At 42.0% G+C, this 20,880-nt stretch overlaps 1 protein-coding gene across 8 annotated transcripts in view; it reads left to right on the plus strand.

The window, feature by feature from the left end:
• The window catches only part of SGPL1 (sphingosine-1-phosphate lyase 1), a 90,167-nt gene that overhangs the window by 66,798 nt on the left and 2,489 nt on the right, over positions 1-20,880 (plus strand). For all 8 annotated transcript variants that reach the window (XM_070470773.1, XM_070470780.1, XM_070470781.1 and 5 more), the window contains 10 exons: positions 1,820-1,967; positions 4,296-4,372; positions 5,767-5,895; positions 12,734-12,822; positions 14,360-14,465; positions 16,068-16,166; positions 16,812-16,961; positions 18,009-18,247; positions 19,258-19,404; positions 20,308-20,428. In XM_070470773.1, coding sequence (XP_070326874.1) covers positions 1,820-1,967; positions 4,296-4,372; positions 5,767-5,895; positions 12,734-12,822; positions 14,360-14,465; positions 16,068-16,166; positions 16,812-16,961; positions 18,009-18,247; positions 19,258-19,404; positions 20,308-20,428 — 1,305 coding nt within the window. The remainder of the gene's footprint in view (positions 1-1,819; positions 1,968-4,295; positions 4,373-5,766; positions 5,896-12,733; positions 12,823-14,359; positions 14,466-16,067; positions 16,167-16,811; positions 16,962-18,008; positions 18,248-19,257; positions 19,405-20,307; positions 20,429-20,880) is intronic.

The raw sequence follows: 20,880 nt of genomic DNA on the forward strand, positions 1-20,880 counted from the left end.
CAGAACCCATTAAATTTATATATCAGCATTGGAAGATACTATTCCATTGTGTTATTGGGTAAATACAACAGCATTGGAAGGTACTTAGAAAATGTATAAACACCTTTCACCTTTCAGATGCAGATTTTGAGGTGCAGAGATGAAAGTTACTTGTTCTGAGTGAGTGTGTGTGTCCCTCCCTCATTCGTTGAGCTTTGCTCAGCGTTAGGTACCATTCTGGGTGCTGGGGACATAGTGCAGGACCACTTGGGAGGCCATGCCCTTCCCACATGGAAACTACATTTCAGTACTAAGGAAAGACAAAATGAATAAGGAAGCAAACACATACGAATTTCCCTTTGAGGTAAATGCTGTGAAGAAATTAAAATGCAGTGGAGCTTCTGAGGCAAGAATTGATGAGGTGATGTGAGGAAGTGCTTGCTGTGCTTTCTGATATGCCTCTGATGGTCATTTTTGTCTATTTTATTACAGTAGCATCATCTGTGCATGGAAGCCCAGCTTTCATAGTTTTGGTTACACTTATGCAGCACAATTCTTTATTTAAATCTAAAAAATAGCTTCATGTCCATCACATGCTGCCCTGGCATTGTCCAGGACTGTGCCCTGTTCTTCCTGCCAGTGCCTGCCTGATAGACTGTTGCAGACATGTTCTAAAGGAGTGGCTTTCCCTCTGGTTTTATTGAGGGCCACATCTAAGAAGACCATCTTGGATTCTAATCATCCACTGCTAGAGATGAGACAACCTAAATGTTTGGAATGAGACATAAAACTTTAACAGACATATTGCTGAAACCATGTCACTGTAACACAAATCATAATGTGTAGCCACTCTTCCCTAAATCTACAAACCAAGAGTGTCTCATTATAAACAGCAGCGTCTGCTGTATTCTTCCTGTCTGCTCTGTTCCTCCCCTAGCCCCTAACCCTAGCACTTTTCATGACCTTTATTTTCTGACTGTGATGCTTAAAGATAAGCTTCAGGACAGGACTTAGCCCCGCCCCACCTAAGCTGTGTACTGCCTAAGTTTGTTTTTCCCCTGTGTATCCCTGGCCCACTGTGTATCCCTGTTGCATAGTTCAACACGTGTTTACTAAGTGAAGGAATGAAAGAACATGTCTGAAGAGGATGGAAACGAAATGACCATAGTTGATAAATTATGTGGCAGAAAGGACCTTAGTGCTTCCTAGCACTGGAGAGTGGGCAGGGCGAGCTGTCAGCCTGAGGAGACAGGGGCCGCCTCCCTGGCTCTTCCCGGCATGCCTGCCTTACTCTTCCGGTGGGGATTCTTGCAAAGCCTCCAGTTCCTGGTGGGTCCTTGGGCGTGCCTGGTGAGGGAGCCCATCACTTGCTTGAGCATGGGACTCTCTTTCACTGCTGCTTGGCCTGCTTTCTGGCTGCCGTCTGTGGTTCTGCCTTGGCTTCTTTGGTTGCATACATTGTAGCTGCTACCAAGGCACGAACAAGGTCCGACTGGTGCCCAGAGAAGTGCTGACTTCAGCAGATGCACACCAAGCAAAGCATTGGTGATCACAACATGACAAAGGAAAGGGATGGGGTGGGGTGGGGAACTGAGTGTATCTCTGACCTTTGGAGAGAAAATTGACTTTTTAGACTTCTAAGAGACTGCTTCCCAGGTGAGGTAACAGCTGAAGGGTCAAAATGTCAGCATATCTCTTTAAGAAAAAGTACCGTCCTTGCTCTCAAGCACTTGTGCAGTACCTGGCATCAAGCAGTTAGTTTGGTGATGTAACTGGTTCTTCATTCTCAGTACTGTATTCTCCTGTCTCCCTGTTAACTTTGTCTTCCTTACCTTTGGAGATCCAAGATAAGTTGAACAAGACCAAGGAAGATATTAGCAAGAACATGTCATTCCTGAAAGTGGACCAAGATTACGTGAAAGCCCTGCCCTCTCAAGGTCTGAGCCCGGCTGCAGTTCTAGAGAAGCTCAAAGAATACAGCTCTAAGGGTACGATTCTCAGCAAATGCATGCTCCCCACTTCCTTAATGTGGCTGGTCACTCGCTCATCATTGGATGTTTATAGAGGTTAAGTAGAGTTCATCCCTGGTGCTTCTGTGTTCAGGAGGGCCCACCTCCTGTCTCAAAGGCTGAATTTCATCTTTTAAAAATTATATTTAGATTCACTCTTCACCTATAAAGCAAGCAGATCTCAGAGAAGATGGAACTTGGTTCCATTTTCTTTTCTAAGCCTGAATAAAATAGATTTGTCTTTTGGAAAGACAAAATATGTGATAAGACTGAAATAGAGATTCATTTTAGAAATTATAGAATCTGTCTAGAGGCACAGAAGAAATAACAAGTCAGTGTAATTTCATCCTCAAAAGACAAACACAGATGTTATATATATATATATCTCAAAATGTTAATGGTATTTTGTGTAATAAGCCCACACATGTACATGTATGCATGTAGGAAGGATAAATGCACTCAGCAGCCTAGTGTTAAGAGCACAGCCCATGGACTCAGCCTTGGCTCACATCTGGTTCAGCCACTTAACAAGATGACCTCAGGTAAGTTACTTCACTTCTCTATGCCTCTGTATCTGTCTCTCTACAATGACGATAATAATAATAGTACTTATCTGAAAGGATAATTGTAGAGATTAAATGAGATCATACATATAAGCATATAGCACCAGCCTTATAATAGGTATTCAATAAATGTCAATAAATGTTAACTATTATTAATGCAAACATGTTTGTTACAAATTAGGATTATATTACAAATAACTTAAACATAGGCTTTTTCATTTGGCATAATTTTTTAGATTTATAGAAAGTTTGCAAAGATAATAACAGAGATTTCCCACAAACCCCTCACTCAGCTTCTCCTGATGTTAACATCTAAAATAAGCTGGGTACATTTGTTAAAACTAAAAAAAAATTAACATTGGTACAGTGCTTTTACCTCAACCACAGATTCTATTCCTATTTCACCAGGGTTTCTATAATGTCCTTTCTCCTGTTCTAGGATCCAGGGTACCATACTGTGTTTTAAAATTTCTAATTGACATGTGTTGAATTTTTGATGATATTTTTGATCAGATGATACAAAACTAGATACAGTCCAGGATTTATACTTGATATAAAACAGGGATTAGCATTCTGAGACCTGTAGATTAACGATCTCTATGATTATGAGTGCTGGGTTGGCTGCCTCATATCTGCTTCCCTTCCATTTCTAAGTCACTGTCCATCGCCATTGCTCTGCAGCTCCAGTAAAAGAACAGGAAATGAAAGCACACACCCTGCTTTTGAAATGTAGGTGACCTCTGGTCTGAAGAAGTGCCTGTCACAGACCAGTCCCTCTGAGGACAAAGTCGGCTTGGCCACAGGCCAGAGCTGGCAGGTCATCTAAGAATGAGGGTTTGTCTCAATAGTCACTGCTCAGTCTTCTGCTCTCACTGGAGCCGCAGACCTTGGCTTTATGAGAAGCATGGCAGCAGTTTTCAGTTTGAGTGCTTCTGTAATTCTCACTAGCCACTTTCAATAGGGCACAGGCATGTTATCTTAAAGGACCCGAGACCCCCACATGAATGGATTTGTTGGTATTGTGGAGTGTCTCTGGGGGAGCACCTCAGAGAAAAGTGGAAGGTCGTACCTTACATCCTGGTCAGGATCCTTTCCTCTGATCCTTCTCCCAGTGCTGGCTGTGTTCCTGACGCTGAGTGCTGAGGCAGATGTTGCCGGAAGCAGGTGGCTAACTCTGTATGGGTTTCCAGGCTTGTCTGAGGACGATGCTGATGGCTCACATCTCACCATGGTTTGTCCAGTCAGAGATTCAGTTCCCTGACTCTGGGTCTGGTGATATTGTGCTGAAATTTTGCACTTTGCCTTACTCTTTTCTGCTAACTCTGCTCATAGCAGTTTCCACACTTCGTTTGACTGGCTAGAAAGGGAGAGAAGGTGGAAGCCACTGCAGAAAAATGTCAAGCGGAGCCATACAGAGAACAGAAAATGAGTGTAGATAGAGGAGGTGGTTCTGCTGTTAGAAGCCAGTTGGGGATGATGACATTACTAGTGGACTCTCTTTATCGTACCTAGATGCTGTTGCTAACCTTTTTCACACTGTTGTTGATGGTTGTGGTTGACCTTTGATCTTTATTTTGCTGTGACACTCTACTGAAGCTCTTTTTCTTGATTTAATGTAAGGACACCTTGGAGTTTCCGCTCCAGCTCTTTTGTACGCAGAAGAGTTTCTCCCTGTTTCTTCTTTAGAACCTGTCTCCCCAGAGGCTCCTGCTTACTGATCCAGTGGTTTGCCCTTTCTTTGCAGATGTCTTGTGGCAAGAGGGGAAAGCCTCCGGAGCAGTGTATAGCGGGGAGGAGGAGCTCACCAACCTCCTCGTGAAGGTGAGCAAGTGCCTAGTCCTTGAAAGGAGTGTGCGGCTCTGCTGGTTTAGATGATCACTTCTTTTTCTCTTTATTCTTGTAATGAAAAAAAAATTACTTAAGGAAAGTTTATTGTTAAAACTAAAGAGGTTCAGTGTCTCTTACCCAAACATAGACAAATATGCATAACATTGTCCAAGACATCTTCAGTCTTTAAAAGAGTAAGATGTTACTTATGTCTCCAGGCTTAATAGACACCTTGTGTAGAAAGCAGATTGCTAGGGAACGTAGTCTATCATTTGCGATTATTAATGATAAGATATATTTTGTTGGATCAGAAGGGATAAGGGATGGAAACTTGGTCATGATTTCCTGCACCCCTTGAGTCTCAAATCACAGAATCTGAAAATGAGCCAATGATCTCAGTTATAATTCATATAATTCTCATATTTTTTTGTTGACTGTAGAATTGCTTTAGCTTCTTCCATTTCTAATCAGATTTATTTTTTCAATCTCACTTTGTCATACAAAATTGGAATTGGACTATTGCTTTCTAAGGTCTTTGTGTTTGATTATTAGAACTATGAAACTGTGCATACCTTACTACATACTACATACATGTTTTACTCAGCTGTATTTTGACATAATACCCTGACCATACTTCCTGTGCTTAACCATTTTTCAGTGACTTCCCATTGTCTACAGAACAAATCCTAAGCTGCTTATGCAACCAAAAATACCAGTCCCTTCGTGAGCCAGATCCCACCTATTTTTTTCAATCATTCCTGTTATTTTCCCACATGAACACTAACTCCTTTTTCTGTTTACTGAGTATCTTGCTCCTTTGTTGTTTTCTTTTCCCTCGTTCTTGCTACCTGTTCTTAATGATGAATTCCTATTCACTGCTCAAGGTTCCACTCAACAACCACCAGACCACTCAATGTTCGCTACTCCCTCTTTGAGGCCCCTTACTTTCATGTACACATATGCATCTGGTATCACACTGAAAACAGCTGTGCCACACACTCAACTAAGTGCTTTGCATGTGTTCTCTTATTTATGGCTAGAACCCCATCAGCTGTGTACTGTGATTATCCTCTTTAACATATGGGGAAACAGCCTCAGTGAGGTTATTTACTAAGATTACACAGCTAGAAGTGACAGATAAAGCTAAAATTTCAAACTGGGTCTGTAGGGTGTTTTAGTCAGTGCTTTTAACCACATTTATACTTCCTCTGTTACCCCTTTGTAAAATAATTTTTATGCCTGTCTCTTCCACTACAACATTTTGGTCTTCTTTAGACTGGAGGACATATCTTCCATTTTCCCAGTTCCTATTGTATCTAACATGGTTTGCCTGATTCTTTGTCCTGTATGATGTAAGCGTCTCCACATGTACTTGCCTTTCTCCATAGGCTTATGGAGATTTTGCATGGAGTAATCCACTGCATCCAGATATCTTCCCCGGACTCCGGAAGATAGAGGCAGAGATTGTGAGGATGGCTTGTTCCCTATTCAATGGGGGACCAGATTCCTGTGGATGTGTAAGTATATGCAAATGACATTCTATAATATGACTTTTTTTTAGCATAAAATAGAAGTTTATTAAAAACATTACATAAGTAATACATGATTATTGTAGGAAGATCCAGCTGAACAGAAATTTTTAAAGATTACTTGCAATTTTGTAATTAGTGTCTCATCAGCATTTTAGTAAATACCTTCTAGATTTTTTTTCTCTTCAGTTTTTTGTTTTGAAAACCTTTAAACTTGTATCATCAGGATAGTTCTGTCTCTTCTTTCTCTCCCTCCATCTCTTTCTTCTACCCGCAAACCTAACCACTTTGTTGTTCAGATGCTCAGTCATGTCTGACTCTTTGTGACCCCATGGATTGCAGCACACCAGGCTTCCCTGTCCTTCACCAACTCCCAGAGCTTGCTCAAACTCATGTCCATTGAGTCGGTGATGCCATCCAACCATGTCATCCCCTATTGTCCCCTTCTCCTCTTGCCCTTAATTTTTCCTAGCATAAGGTCATTTCCAATGAGTCGGCTCTTCGCATCAGGTGGCCAAAGTATTGGAGTTTCAGCTTCAGCATCAGTTCTTCCAATGAATGTTCAGGGTTGATTTCCTTTAGGATTGATTGGTTGGATCTCCTTGCTGTATAATTTTGTCAAAACATCTCATTGTTTTTTGATATACTGTTTTGCTTGAGCTGGATATTGTTTTGCCATAAATCAAATCTTAGTTGGTTTAGGATTAAAGAGAGTGTCATTGTATTTAAAGATACCCATGAGGATTCTTGCTCTCAACTATTCTTTTCTAGTAGATGTTTGTTAGTTTTCCTAAACTGTGATTGATGAACTTCTGTTGAGATTTGTTACTACAGACTGGTGTTGCCTTCTCTAGAAAAAACTAAATTTCAGCTTATGCAAGATAGAGTTAACCCAGGGTACTGTAATGGTAACCTCTAGGTGCTGATCCTGTCATACTTCTCTAATCACCATAAAGTCTGCAAATTAAATTACTAAAGGGCCCATCCCACGACGAGAACATTTTACAGTTACTTCCCCCTCCCCGGCCAATAAGCAGCATTGGGTTTTACTTTTAATTGGCACCATGAAAAATCAACATGTTCAGATATTCAGTAGCTTACAAAAGTGGTATTTCAGACACTCATTTTTCCAAAAAAAAAAAAAAAATTCTAAAACTGTTAAAAACTGAATCAACCATAATCTAGCGGTGGGTTCCCTTATGACATTTAGATGAATTGGAGTGACACAGATGCCAGTTTTCTTATAGTACCTGGGTATTCTGTGCCATTAGACTCTTCATGAACTTTTAAGAGAGTACAGGTTAAACAACCACAAAACCAGTTTGTGGTTTATCTAGTAAAGTTGAAAATATCAGTATTTTATGACCCTGAAATTCCACTTCTCGGGATATATTCTAGGAAAACTAGTACATTTGTATATCAGGATAGATGTATATTCATAGCAGCGTTGTTCATGATAGTTAAATACTGGAAATAATTCAAATATCTGTCAGTGGTGGGGTGGATAAATTGTAGGAGACTGTGTATGCTTCAATCTACTGTAGCTGTCACTCAGATTGATGCTCAGATTACTCCAGTTTTTGCCAGTGGGAGCTTCTTAATTTTGACTCCTGTGTCTTTTTGCATGACTCAAAGTAGTTTTTGAAAGCTTCCTTTCTCTCCTCCCTTTTTTTTTTTTGGACAAAATATTTTTATTTGGTGAAAATATCTTTTACATTTCGTGCTCCAGATCCGGAATCAGCCCTAGTTCAAGGAGCCCTAGTTCATTTATAACCATGTAAAATATTTTCATTGGAAGGACTGATGCTGAAGCTGAAACTCCAGTACTTTGGCCACCTCATGCGAAGAGTTGACTCATTGGAAAAGACCCTGATGCTGGGAGGGATTGGGGGCAGGAGCAGAAGGGGACGACAGAGCATGAGATGGCTGGATGGCATCACCAACTCGATGGGTATGAGTTTTCGTGAACTCCAGGAGTTGGTGATGGACAGGGAGGCCTGGCCTGCTGCGATTCATGGGGTTGCAGAGTCGGACACAACTGAGTGACTGAACTGAACTGAACTGACTGAAAATACTTTCATGGTTCCTAAAAGTAAAATTTATGGAACAAAGACAGTTAACCAGAATAAAACCCAGAGAGATGACTAGAAAGTTAAGAGACATGAAAGATAGAGTGAGAAAGGCTAACACACCTCTGTTCATATTGAAAAGCAGTCCCCGAAACATAACCTGTGAGGGTGTAACTATTAGAACAACTGATATCCTTGATAGCAACAGTGGCTGGGGCAGTTGCTGGTAGACGAAGATGGGCTGTGAGTTAAGAAATGTTGGAGCTGGGTGATACATGCGGGGGTGTTATTAATTCCCTCTTTAACTATTCTACTCATTAGTTCTTCCATTGGGTTTCTAATTTCATTTACTATGTTTTTCATTCTTGAGAATTCTGTTGTTTTTTTTAATTTGTTTGGTTCTTTGTAGTCCCTTTCCTTTGCTTATGTTTTATTTAAATATATTGCACATAATTATTTTATATTCTATGTCTGATAATTCCATGAGCCTTACTTGTATGTTTCTGTTCTGGTTTTACTTATGTTGTCTTGTATCCTTATATCTTTGCTTTTTTTTTTCCCTATGAGTTCGGGTTTTCCTGGAAACTTAACTTTGATGGTTGAAGTTAAATTCTTTCAGAGATTTGTGTTTACTTCTGCCAGTTACTGGGGAATTGCTGGGAAGTACTGCCACATTGGAACCAGTGTAAGTCTGATTTTCAGCCCATAGTTTTGTACTGTGGAAGTAGTCTGAACTCAGACCACATACTCAAATAAAAGTTGTTTTGGCGTACATTCCTGAGAGATCCTTATTTTTCTTTACCCTGAGTATCTGGGTTGAGAAAAGCAATTTTTCTTGCTGTCCTCTTCTGTACTAGCAGGGTTTATTTCTCTCACTGCTAAGAGTGTGGGTGAAGTCAGTGTTTTCAGCCATGCCCTCTTAGATGCCTTACCTTGAACAGGCCCCAAACTTGTTTCCTGTTTATTTTTCAAAGTGAAAGTTTGAAGTCTGATCTAGGAGTTTGGCAGTAACCTTCAGAATTAAAACCAGCTTTGACACTTAGCTTACATGATTCTTGACTTTGTTTTGTTGGAGGGTTCAGTGTGTTCCTTTGTGTTAGCTTAGTCGTGGATGGATGTAAAAATACTTTTTAATGTTTTAGCAGACTTTTTTAGCTGTTTCATTTAGGAGGGTGGCCCAGGATGTATAATGTATGTTGCTGGAAACAGAAGTTCCATGATTATTTTTTTCTACATGGGAGACCTCTGTATACTTGAAAGCATCTTTCCCCCAAATCCTCTCTTCACCATGGTTTTCCTAGGATACTCAGCTTTCTAAGAGAATATGATCTCACAGATTTCCACCCATGCCCAGCCTTCCTCTCAGTGTTTTTTAGCTGTGTATGACTAGCACATGGACACAGTTCTCCAGAGCACTGGGTTTTCAGTCTCTGCCTTCTCTGGATTCACTAAATTTACCTAAAATCTTTCCTATAATCAGTATAGTGGTTCTCAGCTTTTTAGCAGTGTTTAATATATTCCTTGCCATTTCTAATGTATATAGTAATTCTGCAGTCATGCTTTTTGATACTTTGTGTTTAGGTCTGCAGTCTCATTCTGCTATTTCAGTGTTCACTTTCTCAGCTCTTGTTTTCTTGAATTCCTGTTCTTATTATATTGTCCTACAGTGAGAAACAGGAGGAATTTCCTTCTGTTCCTTAGGTTGTTACCTTCTGAGTTGGCCTTTATTTTGCGGGCTACCTTCTTTTCTTTTTCTGTGTTTGCATAGTTACCATGCCATCTTCTTTCATCTTGGCTCCTGTTTTGGTGACTCTCTGTAGACATTCTGTTTGTTCTGATGCATGGCGGGTCTGGTCTTGTCTGTAAAGCTTTGCTCCACCTGTATTAGAATATCTCTGCCATTTCATTCAAAGTCACCTACCAGAGTTCACTCTGCCTAGCTGGAAGCGAATACTCCTTTTCGGGCTTCAATTATTCCTTTAGCTCGTCCTATGTCCCTGGAGTCGTCACTTTAAAGAGCAGGTCCTGGTGTTCCCTCTCCTGGGCTGCGTGCTTCTTCCCAGCCACCATGTTTCTCTCACCCACTCATCTGACAATAAGGAAACCCCCGCCACTTGCTTCTCTGAAGACTTGGGGAATATTAATGACAATTCTCAGCATTTTGCTGTTTCACCTGGACAATTTCCTCATCTTGGAGGAGGGATTAGGAACTGTGTTTGATTCTTTGCCATGATTCAGAAACTTGTTTTGTTTTCTCATCACCAGTATTTGAAGTTTATTGTGTTAGATTATCTCCTTGTTGGGTGGTTGTTACTGCTTTTTTCCTTCATTCTTGCATGTACTGAGGGAGAAAAACTCTGTGAAGCAGTTTCAGTCTTCCATCTTAATACCACAGTCCAACTCTGTTTTCTTGCATTGCTACAATTAAACCGTGCCTCTCTGATTAGGATCTTTAAAGTGCTGTGTCAGGGGTCAGGAGAAGGACAGATAGAATCTCAGATCCCCAGCCTCTTCAGATACTTAAGACTTTTTTTTTTTTTTGATACTTATAGACTTTTATGAGAACTAATTACCTCAGATTATGTGAGTTTCTCAGGTTCTTTCTTAAGTCTCTGCCTTTCTGTGTATCTGTCTCTGTCTTGATGATCTCCTTTTGGTGAGGAAAGTTCAGAGGTAGGAAACAAGACAAAGCCAGCTGACTGAGCAGTCTGGAACGTGTTCCCAACTAAGGTCTTAAGCTCTTCTCATTCTTTATTCTTCACCTGAAACTGTCTTTCCTTTTTGTAGCTTCATTTGCCTCAGGTAGAATGAGTGAGGTGACTTTGTATACTGAAAGAAATTTGGTTGCTGCAGTAAAGTCTTGACTTGTACAAATGCCATCAGGTCCAAAGAGTATCTAAAAGAAAAATTTCCCAGTAGGTCCCGTTCTACTCTTGTTTTCTGACATAGCATATACAGGGTGAGAGTTTTTGAAAGTGTTGAAAGATGTTGACTAACGTGTCAAGTAGTTACTGAGGCTTCTGTCTTCTTACTTTAGAATTAGATTTCCATTTTGGGGCGTGGTATGGGGGTAGAGGAAATAGAGCAGCAGCAAAATCTGAACACAGAGTGTGGGTCAGAAATGAAAATCAGAAGCAGAATTTCGGTGTTCCTGCTTTTACAGTCCAAAGTACACCATTGTTTGCCTAACAGATAATGATACTGATTGGATTTGTTACTGGACTGAAAATAGGACATGTAAAGTGAGTGACTAGGCATTTGGAAATATTTCTGCTTAGGTCATTGCTGAACCTTAGTGAGAGAACAGTGCACGGAGAACTTGGTCCTTTGCTGACTTCCTTCACAGCTGTCTTGGTTCCTCATGTGATGTTATGAGGTTTTCTGCTGGACCACAAGACACAGCGCGATCTGCAGCACTGACCTCAGCTGTACGCAGAGAAATGCCCGAGCCTACAAGCAAGGGTCCTGTGCCCCAGTTCAGCGCCTTACTGTGTGCATGATAGCCACGTGTTTCCTGCAGGCTTCCTCAATTACAGAATGACTGACTTTTTAATCTGCCACATAACTCCTGACCAGTTGCATTTTGTAGCCTATGGTATTTTTGTCTTATATGTGGATATTACTTTAGGAAATTACAGCCATCATCCACTCTCATTTCATCTCATCAGGTTACACTAAATATGAAAATATAGAAAGTTTTACTTTTTATCAAAAGATGGATGGCTTCGGGTGAACCAGTCTCTCAGGGATCAGTTATCTTACCTATAAAATGGAGAAGTTTTCTAGGATTGTGTGAATCTTTGGAGATGATAGATCTAAGGAAATATTCACCTAGCTCAGTGCTAAGGCTCTTTTTTGTGTGTGTTTGTTTTGAAATGATTTCATTCCTAGAAGTTACCAAAAGATAGCCAGATGGGTATGACGTACCTGTATTGGTTGTGGTTTACTGAGAGTCAAATCAGGCATTAGGAAATGTTAACTGATGGTCTGATAGGTTTCAGCTTTACTGGCTGGGTATCAGGAATATTGTCATGAATAGACTGGTTGCCACCTTCATGAGGTTTTAGTCCACTGAGGAAAACAGGATGAATGAAATGACATCGAGTATTTTTGTATCAACTCAGTAAAATTTGCCTGTATCAGAGGGGCTAGGTAGGCCTAGCTTCAGAAAGACATTTTTCTTCCTTTAAAAACATTAGGATTTTTGTTTTGATTTTAGATAAGTAAGTTAATAAACTTCTAAGCAGAGGCTTCTGCTTTTCTTTCAAACTTGTCAAAATCACAAGTTTACTCTGGAATGTCTTGAGTGTCTCTTCTTGGTCTTCTAATGTATCACATAGTTGACTAGAGCTATAACTTCCCAGTTTCACATTCTTTCAGTTCACATTCTTTAATGGGCATTAAAAATTTAAATCAGTCAGTAACCCTGATGCTTCTGGAAGGGGATAAAATGCCCTGTCCTGTCTGCAGTTCGATGAACAATAGAAATGTAAGTGTATTGTGCACGGGTAGTCTGGGCAGATATGCATTTATTTGTTCATACATACAGTGTGGAGCTTCTGATCATTCAGTAGTTTTATTCTTCTCCTGAGCCAAGATTGGGCTTAGCCAATAAAGTCAAATTTTCCATCTGAAAGACAGCAGCATGTGCTCTAAAGTGTGCATCCCAGAGCTTATCCGTCTCTGCATCAGATACCCGCAAGATCAAGGCAGGAAGTGCATGCTGATAGCTACCCCAACTCTCTTTTTTATTACAGGTGACCTCTGGGGGCACAGAAAGTATTTTGATGGCCTGCAAAGCTTATCGGGAACTGGCCTTCGAGAATGGGATCAAAACTCCAGAAATGTAGGTACAGTTGTTCTTAGTATCCATGGAGCATTGGTTCCAAGACCCCAGTGGATACCAAATCCTCCATGCTCCGGCCCCTTATTTATGTAAAGTGGTGTAGTATTTGCACATGACCTTCACACATCCTCCCTATAGTCTTAAATCATCTCTGGATTACTTACAATACTTAACATGTAAATGCTATATAGGAACAGTTGCTGGTGTGCAGCAAATTCAGGTTTTGCTTTTTGGAACTTTTTTCCCCTTTTCCCCCTAATATTTTGTGTTACGTGTAGCTGACTTTTTTCCACATTTAGGTTTTTCTGTGTGAAACGGCCTGACCATTTGTTTTCTGCTTCTTCTGGCAATTCCAGTCCTCTTCCATCCTATCCTGTGCCCTTGACCATTACCCTTCACATTCAGCAAAATCCTGAGTGCATCTGCTAGTTAATATTCCCTTTCCTACACCCCGCCCCCCACAAATTTATACATGGTGTATACTGCAAGACCAAGATTCTTTTTCTAAAAGTAACAGTTATAGGACTATATCTGAGTTCTGTGATACTTCCTGTAAGTTTATCTGGAACCTAAGGAAAACTCTCGAACTTATCTTAGTTCAATGAAAATTACTTAGACTGCTTCAGGGTGCTCTCTAAGAAAATTTCAGCCTGCCAGCTGTGTTCTGGGAAGGAAAATGTTAAAAATCCAGAGATGACCATAATTTTATTTGGTTGCTTTAATTTTATTCATTTGCTTTGCTTTTTTCTCTCGGCCCTCTCCCTTGTACCGTGTGCTCACACCACGGCTTTTGGGTTAATGGTTTCCCACAAGTGTCAGTGACTAAGGGTTTTGTTGCATGTGATCTCATGCTATAATTCACGCCAGGCATCAGAGAGGAAGTCAGGCTACCATCTTTCTTCACACATACATCTTTGGTACTTGGTACTTAGTCAGTGATGGCAATTTTTTTCCTTCAAAGGGAACAGATTAATTTTAAGAGTGGAGTAATTGAGGAAAGTCTGAAAGCAAATGAGATATTTCCTTTTTGAATAATGTCTGAAATGCTGTTCCCAAGTGTGTAGGACAAAGGGGAATTTTAATTTTCCACAGGATCATGGTCTTCCACAGATGAAGACGACCATCGATGTGATGCTTTAACATCCCTGATAGGCAGTTTTACGTTTTCTGCCTGAGCATGTATTGTGCCAGGAAGCTTGCTCCTCATTGGGGTGCCCTTCTTTCGATAGACAACCACCAGAAGGCACACCCTCACATTGATCTGATCCAAATTCTCTGTCATCTTTTACTTATCTGCCCTGATTTAAGCTTGGGATTCCTCCGTGTGGCATTACTTTCAAGTTCTTCCTGTTACCAAAGTGATTTCCTAAATAGTAGGGAGGTTTCTTTAGAAAATCATTTGACCTCTTTGTGTTTAAAAAGAAAAGTAAAATAACATAAACTCTCTAAAAAAAGTTTATTCCTGGTGATTGCAATGAGCTGCTAGCCATGGTATCTCTTGAACCTGGTTTGATTGAATTTCACTATTTTCCTTTAGCGTAGCCCCCCAGAGTGCCCACGCTGCATTTGACAAAGCTGCCAGTTACTTTGGGATGAAGATTATACGGGTTCCCCTGAACAAAATGATGGAGGTGGATGTTCGGGTGAGTTTCTCTGAAGGGCTGTTGTCTGTCTTGGGCTGGGAGAAGCAGGAAGTGTACCTGATCACTAGCTTTTCTCAGGGTCACATGGATAGGCTTGAAGTGCCTTTGCTTATAGCATTAGGACTTGCAAAATCTGCCACTGGCAGTGGTGAGTCATTGCAGCATCGGTCTTTTCACAGTACATGAACTCTTAATAGGAAGCTGAGACTAACTTGGTACTTTAAAGACCTGGGTTTTGCTTTAGCACCATCACTTTCTCTTCTCTTTGTAAAATAAGCCTGGACTAACTTGCCCCAAGACTCTCGTTGTTTTCAATTGGCCTGAATTAGTACCATTGCCCTTATAATGGTAAGTATTTTTTAGAAGTAAACTGTCCAATTTATTACCACTAATGTTATCCCCACACCTTAATTGAGGTGTTAACTGACAAGTAAAAAAAATTGTGTATATTTAAGGTATGCAATTTGGTATTTTGATATATGGATACATTGTGAAATAATCATCACAATTAAGGTATTTAATATCTCCATCACCTCACATAATTTTGTTTTTCTTTTTTCATGGTTAGAATACTTAAAACTACCCTCTAGGTCTGTGAGCAGACTTCAGCTATACAGTGCAGTGTTGTTCAGTATAGTCATGACTTTACATTAGATCTCCAGAACTTACTCATCTTAATAACTGGAACTTGGCACCCCTTGACCAACATCTCCCCATTTCCCTCATTTTCCAGCTCCTAGCAACCACCGTTCTATTCTTTGCTTCTATGAGTTTGACTGTTTTCAATTCCCCATATAACTGAAATCATGCAGTATTTGTCCTTTTGTGTCTGGCTTATTTAATTTAGGGCTTCCCTGGTGGCTCAGAGGGTAAAGCTAGTCTGCCTGCAATGTGGGAGACCTCAGTTCGATCTCTAGGTCAGGAAGATCCCATGGAGAAGGAAATGGCAACCCACTCCAGTATTCTTGCCTGGAGAATCCCATGGTCGGAGGAGCCTGGTAGGATACAGTCCACTGGGCCACAGAGTCGGACACGACTGAGCGACTTCACTTCACTTATTTAACTTAGCATAGTGACCTCCAAGTTCATCTACATGGTCTCAAATGGCAGGCTTTCTTTTTTAAGCCAGAATAATAAGCCTATAGTAATTATTTTTGTGCCTTGCATTTATGTAGAGGAACTTCCTAGTTTGAGCCACATTTGAGCCTCATGATAACCTGGGGAGATCATAGAAGCAGTTAGTATTATTGCATCTCATAGATGAGGAAACACACTGACTGAAGTTAAGTAGCTTCCTCAAGCTTTCACTGCTAACATGTGGGGCCAGAACTCACGTTTGGCTGTCTTGCCTCTTAGCCCAATATTATTCTTTACCATCACAATGATTTTGCTGTTTTGTATTATGCTCTCAGACTGTTTTCCCCAAGTGTTAGTATTTGGCCACCATGGTGGGACAGTGGTCTTCCTCTGGGCTGGAGAGGTGAAGGGGGTGTGCTAGTGGAGCTGAACCTTTAGGTTGGTAGCCTAGGCTGCTCCTGGCAGCATAAGAGCAGAGTAACTGTGATGTGACTTCTCATTTTCCTTTCAACTTTATCCCCTCAGGCGATGCGCAGAGCCATCTCTAGGAATACAGCCATGCTTGTCTGTTCTGCCCCACAGTTCCCTCATGGTGTGATAGACCCCATCCCTGAAGTGGCCAAGGTATGCGGGGGAAAGGACTACTGGGCAGGCAGACAGAGAGTTTAGAGCAGAGTCTAGTCGTGCAGTTTAGGAAAAAAGAACGTGATTTTGAGTTTAGATTGTAACCCAGTGGTGGTGAATACCTCTCATCCACCCTGTGGTAAGCTGCATAGCTCTCTGGAAGCCTCTGAAGGTGACTAGCTCGGGCTGTGGGGGAGGGATAACACACATTTAAACTGTACATTCTGCAGTAGTACTGACATTTTGATTCAGATCAGGAAATAATCTGCATTTAGGGGCATGCCAACCAGAAGGTGGTCTTCACCCACTGTGCTGCCCCAGAGCACCCCTCCCTCCCCACCCTGCAGTTACTAGAGTAGGACACCACACACCTCCAAGCCTTAATCAGAGTTCTGCTCATTCCTTGCATGATTTTGCAGTGAGTTGGAGGCCCTGCATATTTAAAATAGAAATCACATTTCAGGTGAATTATTTTAAAAGCTAACTACACTTGAAAGATGAGCTTTATTAAGAATGTCAAACATAGCCAGGATTTTAAAACATAGTACATAATGCTCTGTGGTTATATCCCAGCTTTCCACCCATGTCTTGCAAAGCTTTTGTTATAGGGCCATAACTGATATTCTTTATGGCCTTTGGAACTAGCTGGCTGTCAAATACAAAATACCTCTTCACGTGGACGCTTGTCTGGGGGGCTTCCTCATCGTCTTTATGGAGAAAGCGGGATACCCGCTGGAGCAGCCATTTGATTTCCGGGTGAAAGGCGTGACCAGCATTTCAGCTGATACTCATAAGGTGAGTGAGGAAAGAGACCACATGTTAATCAGAGTTGACAGTTGATGGCTGTGACAAGGTAAAGTGATATGACAGGATATAGAGCTGCAGGTGACGAGCAGTAGTGAAAAGGAACCTATTATCTTTGTGTCATGTGGCTAAGAGAATTTCTGTATCCAGGGGCTGTACGTAACCAGGACGCACTAGTGTGGTGGCTCTTAGACAAAGGTTCCTGGACCCTTAAGAGTTCAGGGGTTGGGGAAGAGGTGAGGTTGATACCAGAATTCCTAAGAGGAGGTATGTTAATGTTGCAGCCCCCATGCTCCTGGGGCTGCTGCACTTGAGTGACTGGAATTTATCAACAGAAGAGGCCTCCGGGAAAAGCGGTGAACTTACGAGCTCAGGAATGTTCGGCTTGTGATGTTTGAAATGTCCCTGCCTGCTATCCCTGGTGACCTGAAGCAAAGTCTATATAAGATAGCCCCATGCCCTTTTTCTTACCATCTGTCTTTGTGTGGCTCAGGAAGTAAAATGAGTTCCATCTTAGCTTCAGTGAGAGTTAATTAAGAGGGCACATTAGTCAAGTACATAGTTTATTTTAAAGCTGGATTAAGTAGCTTCTAGATTTTGAGCACCATGGTATTCTGAAGAGGAAAGTATACTAAACAAAAAAGATGGAAAGTAAGTCAAATCATTTTAGTTGCTCCAAGTGACCTGAATTTCTTTCTTTCCTGGCTTCCAGTGGAAATTTACCTTTGTTTCCATCCTGACATACGGCCCTGAGGTCCTGTTTTAAATAAGGAAAACTACATGCTGAATGAGAGAGAGAGGAGGCAAACCTATTTCTAGATAAGAGATTGTTTTTCCTAGGCCTCAGATTCCTCAGTCCTAAAATAGAGAATTTGAAACCCCATCCCTTTGGTTTCCTCTATTCTAAAGTTCTAAGTTGGAAATCTCAATGTGAGATGAAACTGTCAGAGACACTGGCAAGTGAAGGGGAAATACCTAGAGTTCTGGGGCAGGTCTGCCACGTGAACCACTCACTCACCTGTTTGCTTCTCCCTGCAGTATGGCTATGCCCCCAAGGGCTCTTCAGTGGTCTTATACTCTGACAAGAAGTACAGGCGCTATCAGTTCTTCGTTGCCACAGACTGGCAGGGCGGCATCTACGCTTCCCCAACCATTGCAGGCTCACGGCCTGGTGGCATTAGTGCAGCCTGTTGGGCCTCCTTGATGTACTTCGGTGAGAATGGCTACGTTGAAGCTACCAAACAGATCATCAAAACCACTCGCTTCCTCAAGTCAGAGTACGTGTGCAAGATTGGCATTCTGCCTTGTCTCTTGTGTTGTATGCACATAGGCACAAGGCATCTGCCTGACCAAGCACCACAGCTCCAGCACCTGTCGTCCCCTGAAGCTTAGGAGTGTGGTGCTGGCCGAGGAGCATAAGCTCCCTTCCTGTGCTGTGCCTTGGGGTCACAGCTAGGCTTCCTCTGTAGGCCATTGTGTCTCCAAGGATGTCTTACCAGCTGGCAGCTCTTACCAAGTGCTTAATGGTTAAGACAGTAGTTTTCAAACTTGAGGCTGAATCCTAATCACCTGGAGGGCTTGTTAAAATGCAGATCACCAGGCCCCACTCCTAGTATTCTGACGCAGTAGGTCTGGAACAGGAATGTGAGGATTTGCATTTCTGAAAATGCCCAGTAGACACTAATGCTGCAGGTCTAAGAATCACACTTGTAGAATCACTAGAATAAGAAAAGAATTGGAAGGGGTGGGGGAAGAAGGGGTGCTGAAATCTGGGTTAAGGCAAAATCATGCTGCATGCTTTGTCTAATATCTCTTCTTCATGTGTTACCTGCTTGGTTCTCTGTGTTACTGAGGTTGGGGAGGTCTCTTCAGGATTTTGAGGTTGAATGAAAGCGGCCGCTAGGCCTGGCTTGTTAGACCAAGGCCTGTATATGGTCCTGATACACCCATCTGCTGAGAACTGGTATACCATCTCCTGCTTCAGGGATTACATGGATGACTTTTTAAGGAGAGATGGAGGGATCGTTTTTCTAGGATTAAAAAAAAGTTCATCGCTTATTCGTCAGATACTCCTGTGGAGGGGGGGGGGATACATAATTTAGGAGTCAAAGGTATTAGATCTAGAGGGGTTTGGGCCTTTAAATGTTTGTAATATTTAGGAACTACTGATCTCAGTTTAGCTACCTTATTAGGAAACTTAAGTCCCCAAAGCTTAGATTGTTATAAGGGTGACATGAGATGATGGCCAGAAGAATGTGACTGAATTTCTTTTCTGTTCTCTTTTAAGACTAGAAAATATCAAAGGCATCTTTGTCTTTGGGAATCCTCAGTTGTCAGTCATCGCTCTGGGCTCTCGTGATTTTGATATCTATCGACTATTCAACCTGATGAATGCCAAGGGCTGGAACTTGAATCAGTTGCAGTTCCCACCCAGGTGAGCTTGAAGATACTTCTTCCTTTGGTCTATGGCTGCTGAAGAACTTGGGTAGCAAGGTGACCTCAAGGATAGACGGGGACTGCTAGAGCCCAGCACTTTCATGGCAGCTATAGTATCTGTAGGTCGTTTGTCTTGCTATTAGGAGTTACTCAGTTTCAAGAATAAGACTGTTAGCTTTAAACTGTGGCAAATGAGGTGGCAGCCTCTTGAGACAGTAAGATTGTTACCCCCACCCCTGCTCTGGGCTCTGTTCTCTCTTTCCTCTGATTACCTGAGTAATAGTGAGCTTAGAACCTTCCAGAGGGCCTCTAATCAAGGGCCTGACACTGTCACCTTTCATATGCATTTCTAATCTTCCATGATGCCCTTAAATAAGCACTCTGCTCCAAGAGTAGGTCTCTCAGCGTCCTTCACGCAGCCCCATTTTTTTCACGTATTGGTGCCACTGCCAGTTCCATCCAGACTCCGTGTTCTCTTCACAGTCTTTTTGTACACAGTCTCCCTCCAAAGGGAGTCAAGAGTTTCTCTGCCCTGGAGTCCTTCAAGACCCCAGCCATATGGCCCTGTCACCATGAGGTTTACCACCTAAGATAAACGTGTTGTCCTGTGGTTGAAGGAACAGCAGTGGACAGTTTGAGGGGAGGGGTGGCACAGAACACCCTGCTGTATTCGACTTACCAGGGTTGTTCTTGATCACGCTCAGGGCATGACACCCTCATGCCAGCCTACAGTCAGCAGTCTGGGTATGGAGAGCCCTGATGCCTAGGACTGGGAGCAACTTGACTATGCTTGTCATGAATAACAACCTGAGTAAGCAACCAGTAAACTCCTGCATTTGGAGCTGCTTGATCTCAGAGTGGTGGTCCCAGACTCATCTCACTCAGTCTCTGTCCCCCGCAGCCTTCATTTCTGCATCACACTGGTGCACACCCGCAAGCGGGTAGCCATTCAGCTCCTGAAGGACATCCGGGAGTCCGTCACTCAGATCATGAAGAACCCGAGAGCAAAGACCACAGGCATGGTAGGGGCACTTGCGGTTTTTCCTTCCTGTGGGAGCGCAGGTGTTGGTGGTGGGTGACCTCTAGTCTATTCCTGCCTCTGCCCCTTATCCACAAACCTCCTTTATTAACCAGGACTGATGATCTCTGCTTACCCATTCCCAGGGATTTTTGGTCTCAAGTAAGGTATCTATAGATACAGAGAGTGTTAACATGAAGGCAGGCAGTGGTAGTGTTCCTTTAAAAAGACAATCTTTGCACAGGAAAGGCACTAAGCCAGTTTCCTCTGAAATTTTCTACACTGGATCCCACAGGCTAGTTCTTTAGGCAGAAACGCAGACTGGCAAATGCCTGTGACAAACATCTTATGCCAGCTATCTTTCTGGTGGAACTGCGCCTGGGCTGGGAGTGGGGAGATGGTGGGGAGAAGGAACGTATGACCACAGCTTTCTGTTTCCTTCAAACCCCTCATCAC

Source organism: Odocoileus virginianus, chromosome 7 (assembly GCF_023699985.2).
Source record: "Odocoileus virginianus isolate 20LAN1187 ecotype Illinois chromosome 7, Ovbor_1.2, whole genome shotgun sequence".
Lineage (NCBI taxonomy): Eukaryota > Metazoa > Chordata > Mammalia > Artiodactyla > Cervidae > Odocoileus > Odocoileus virginianus.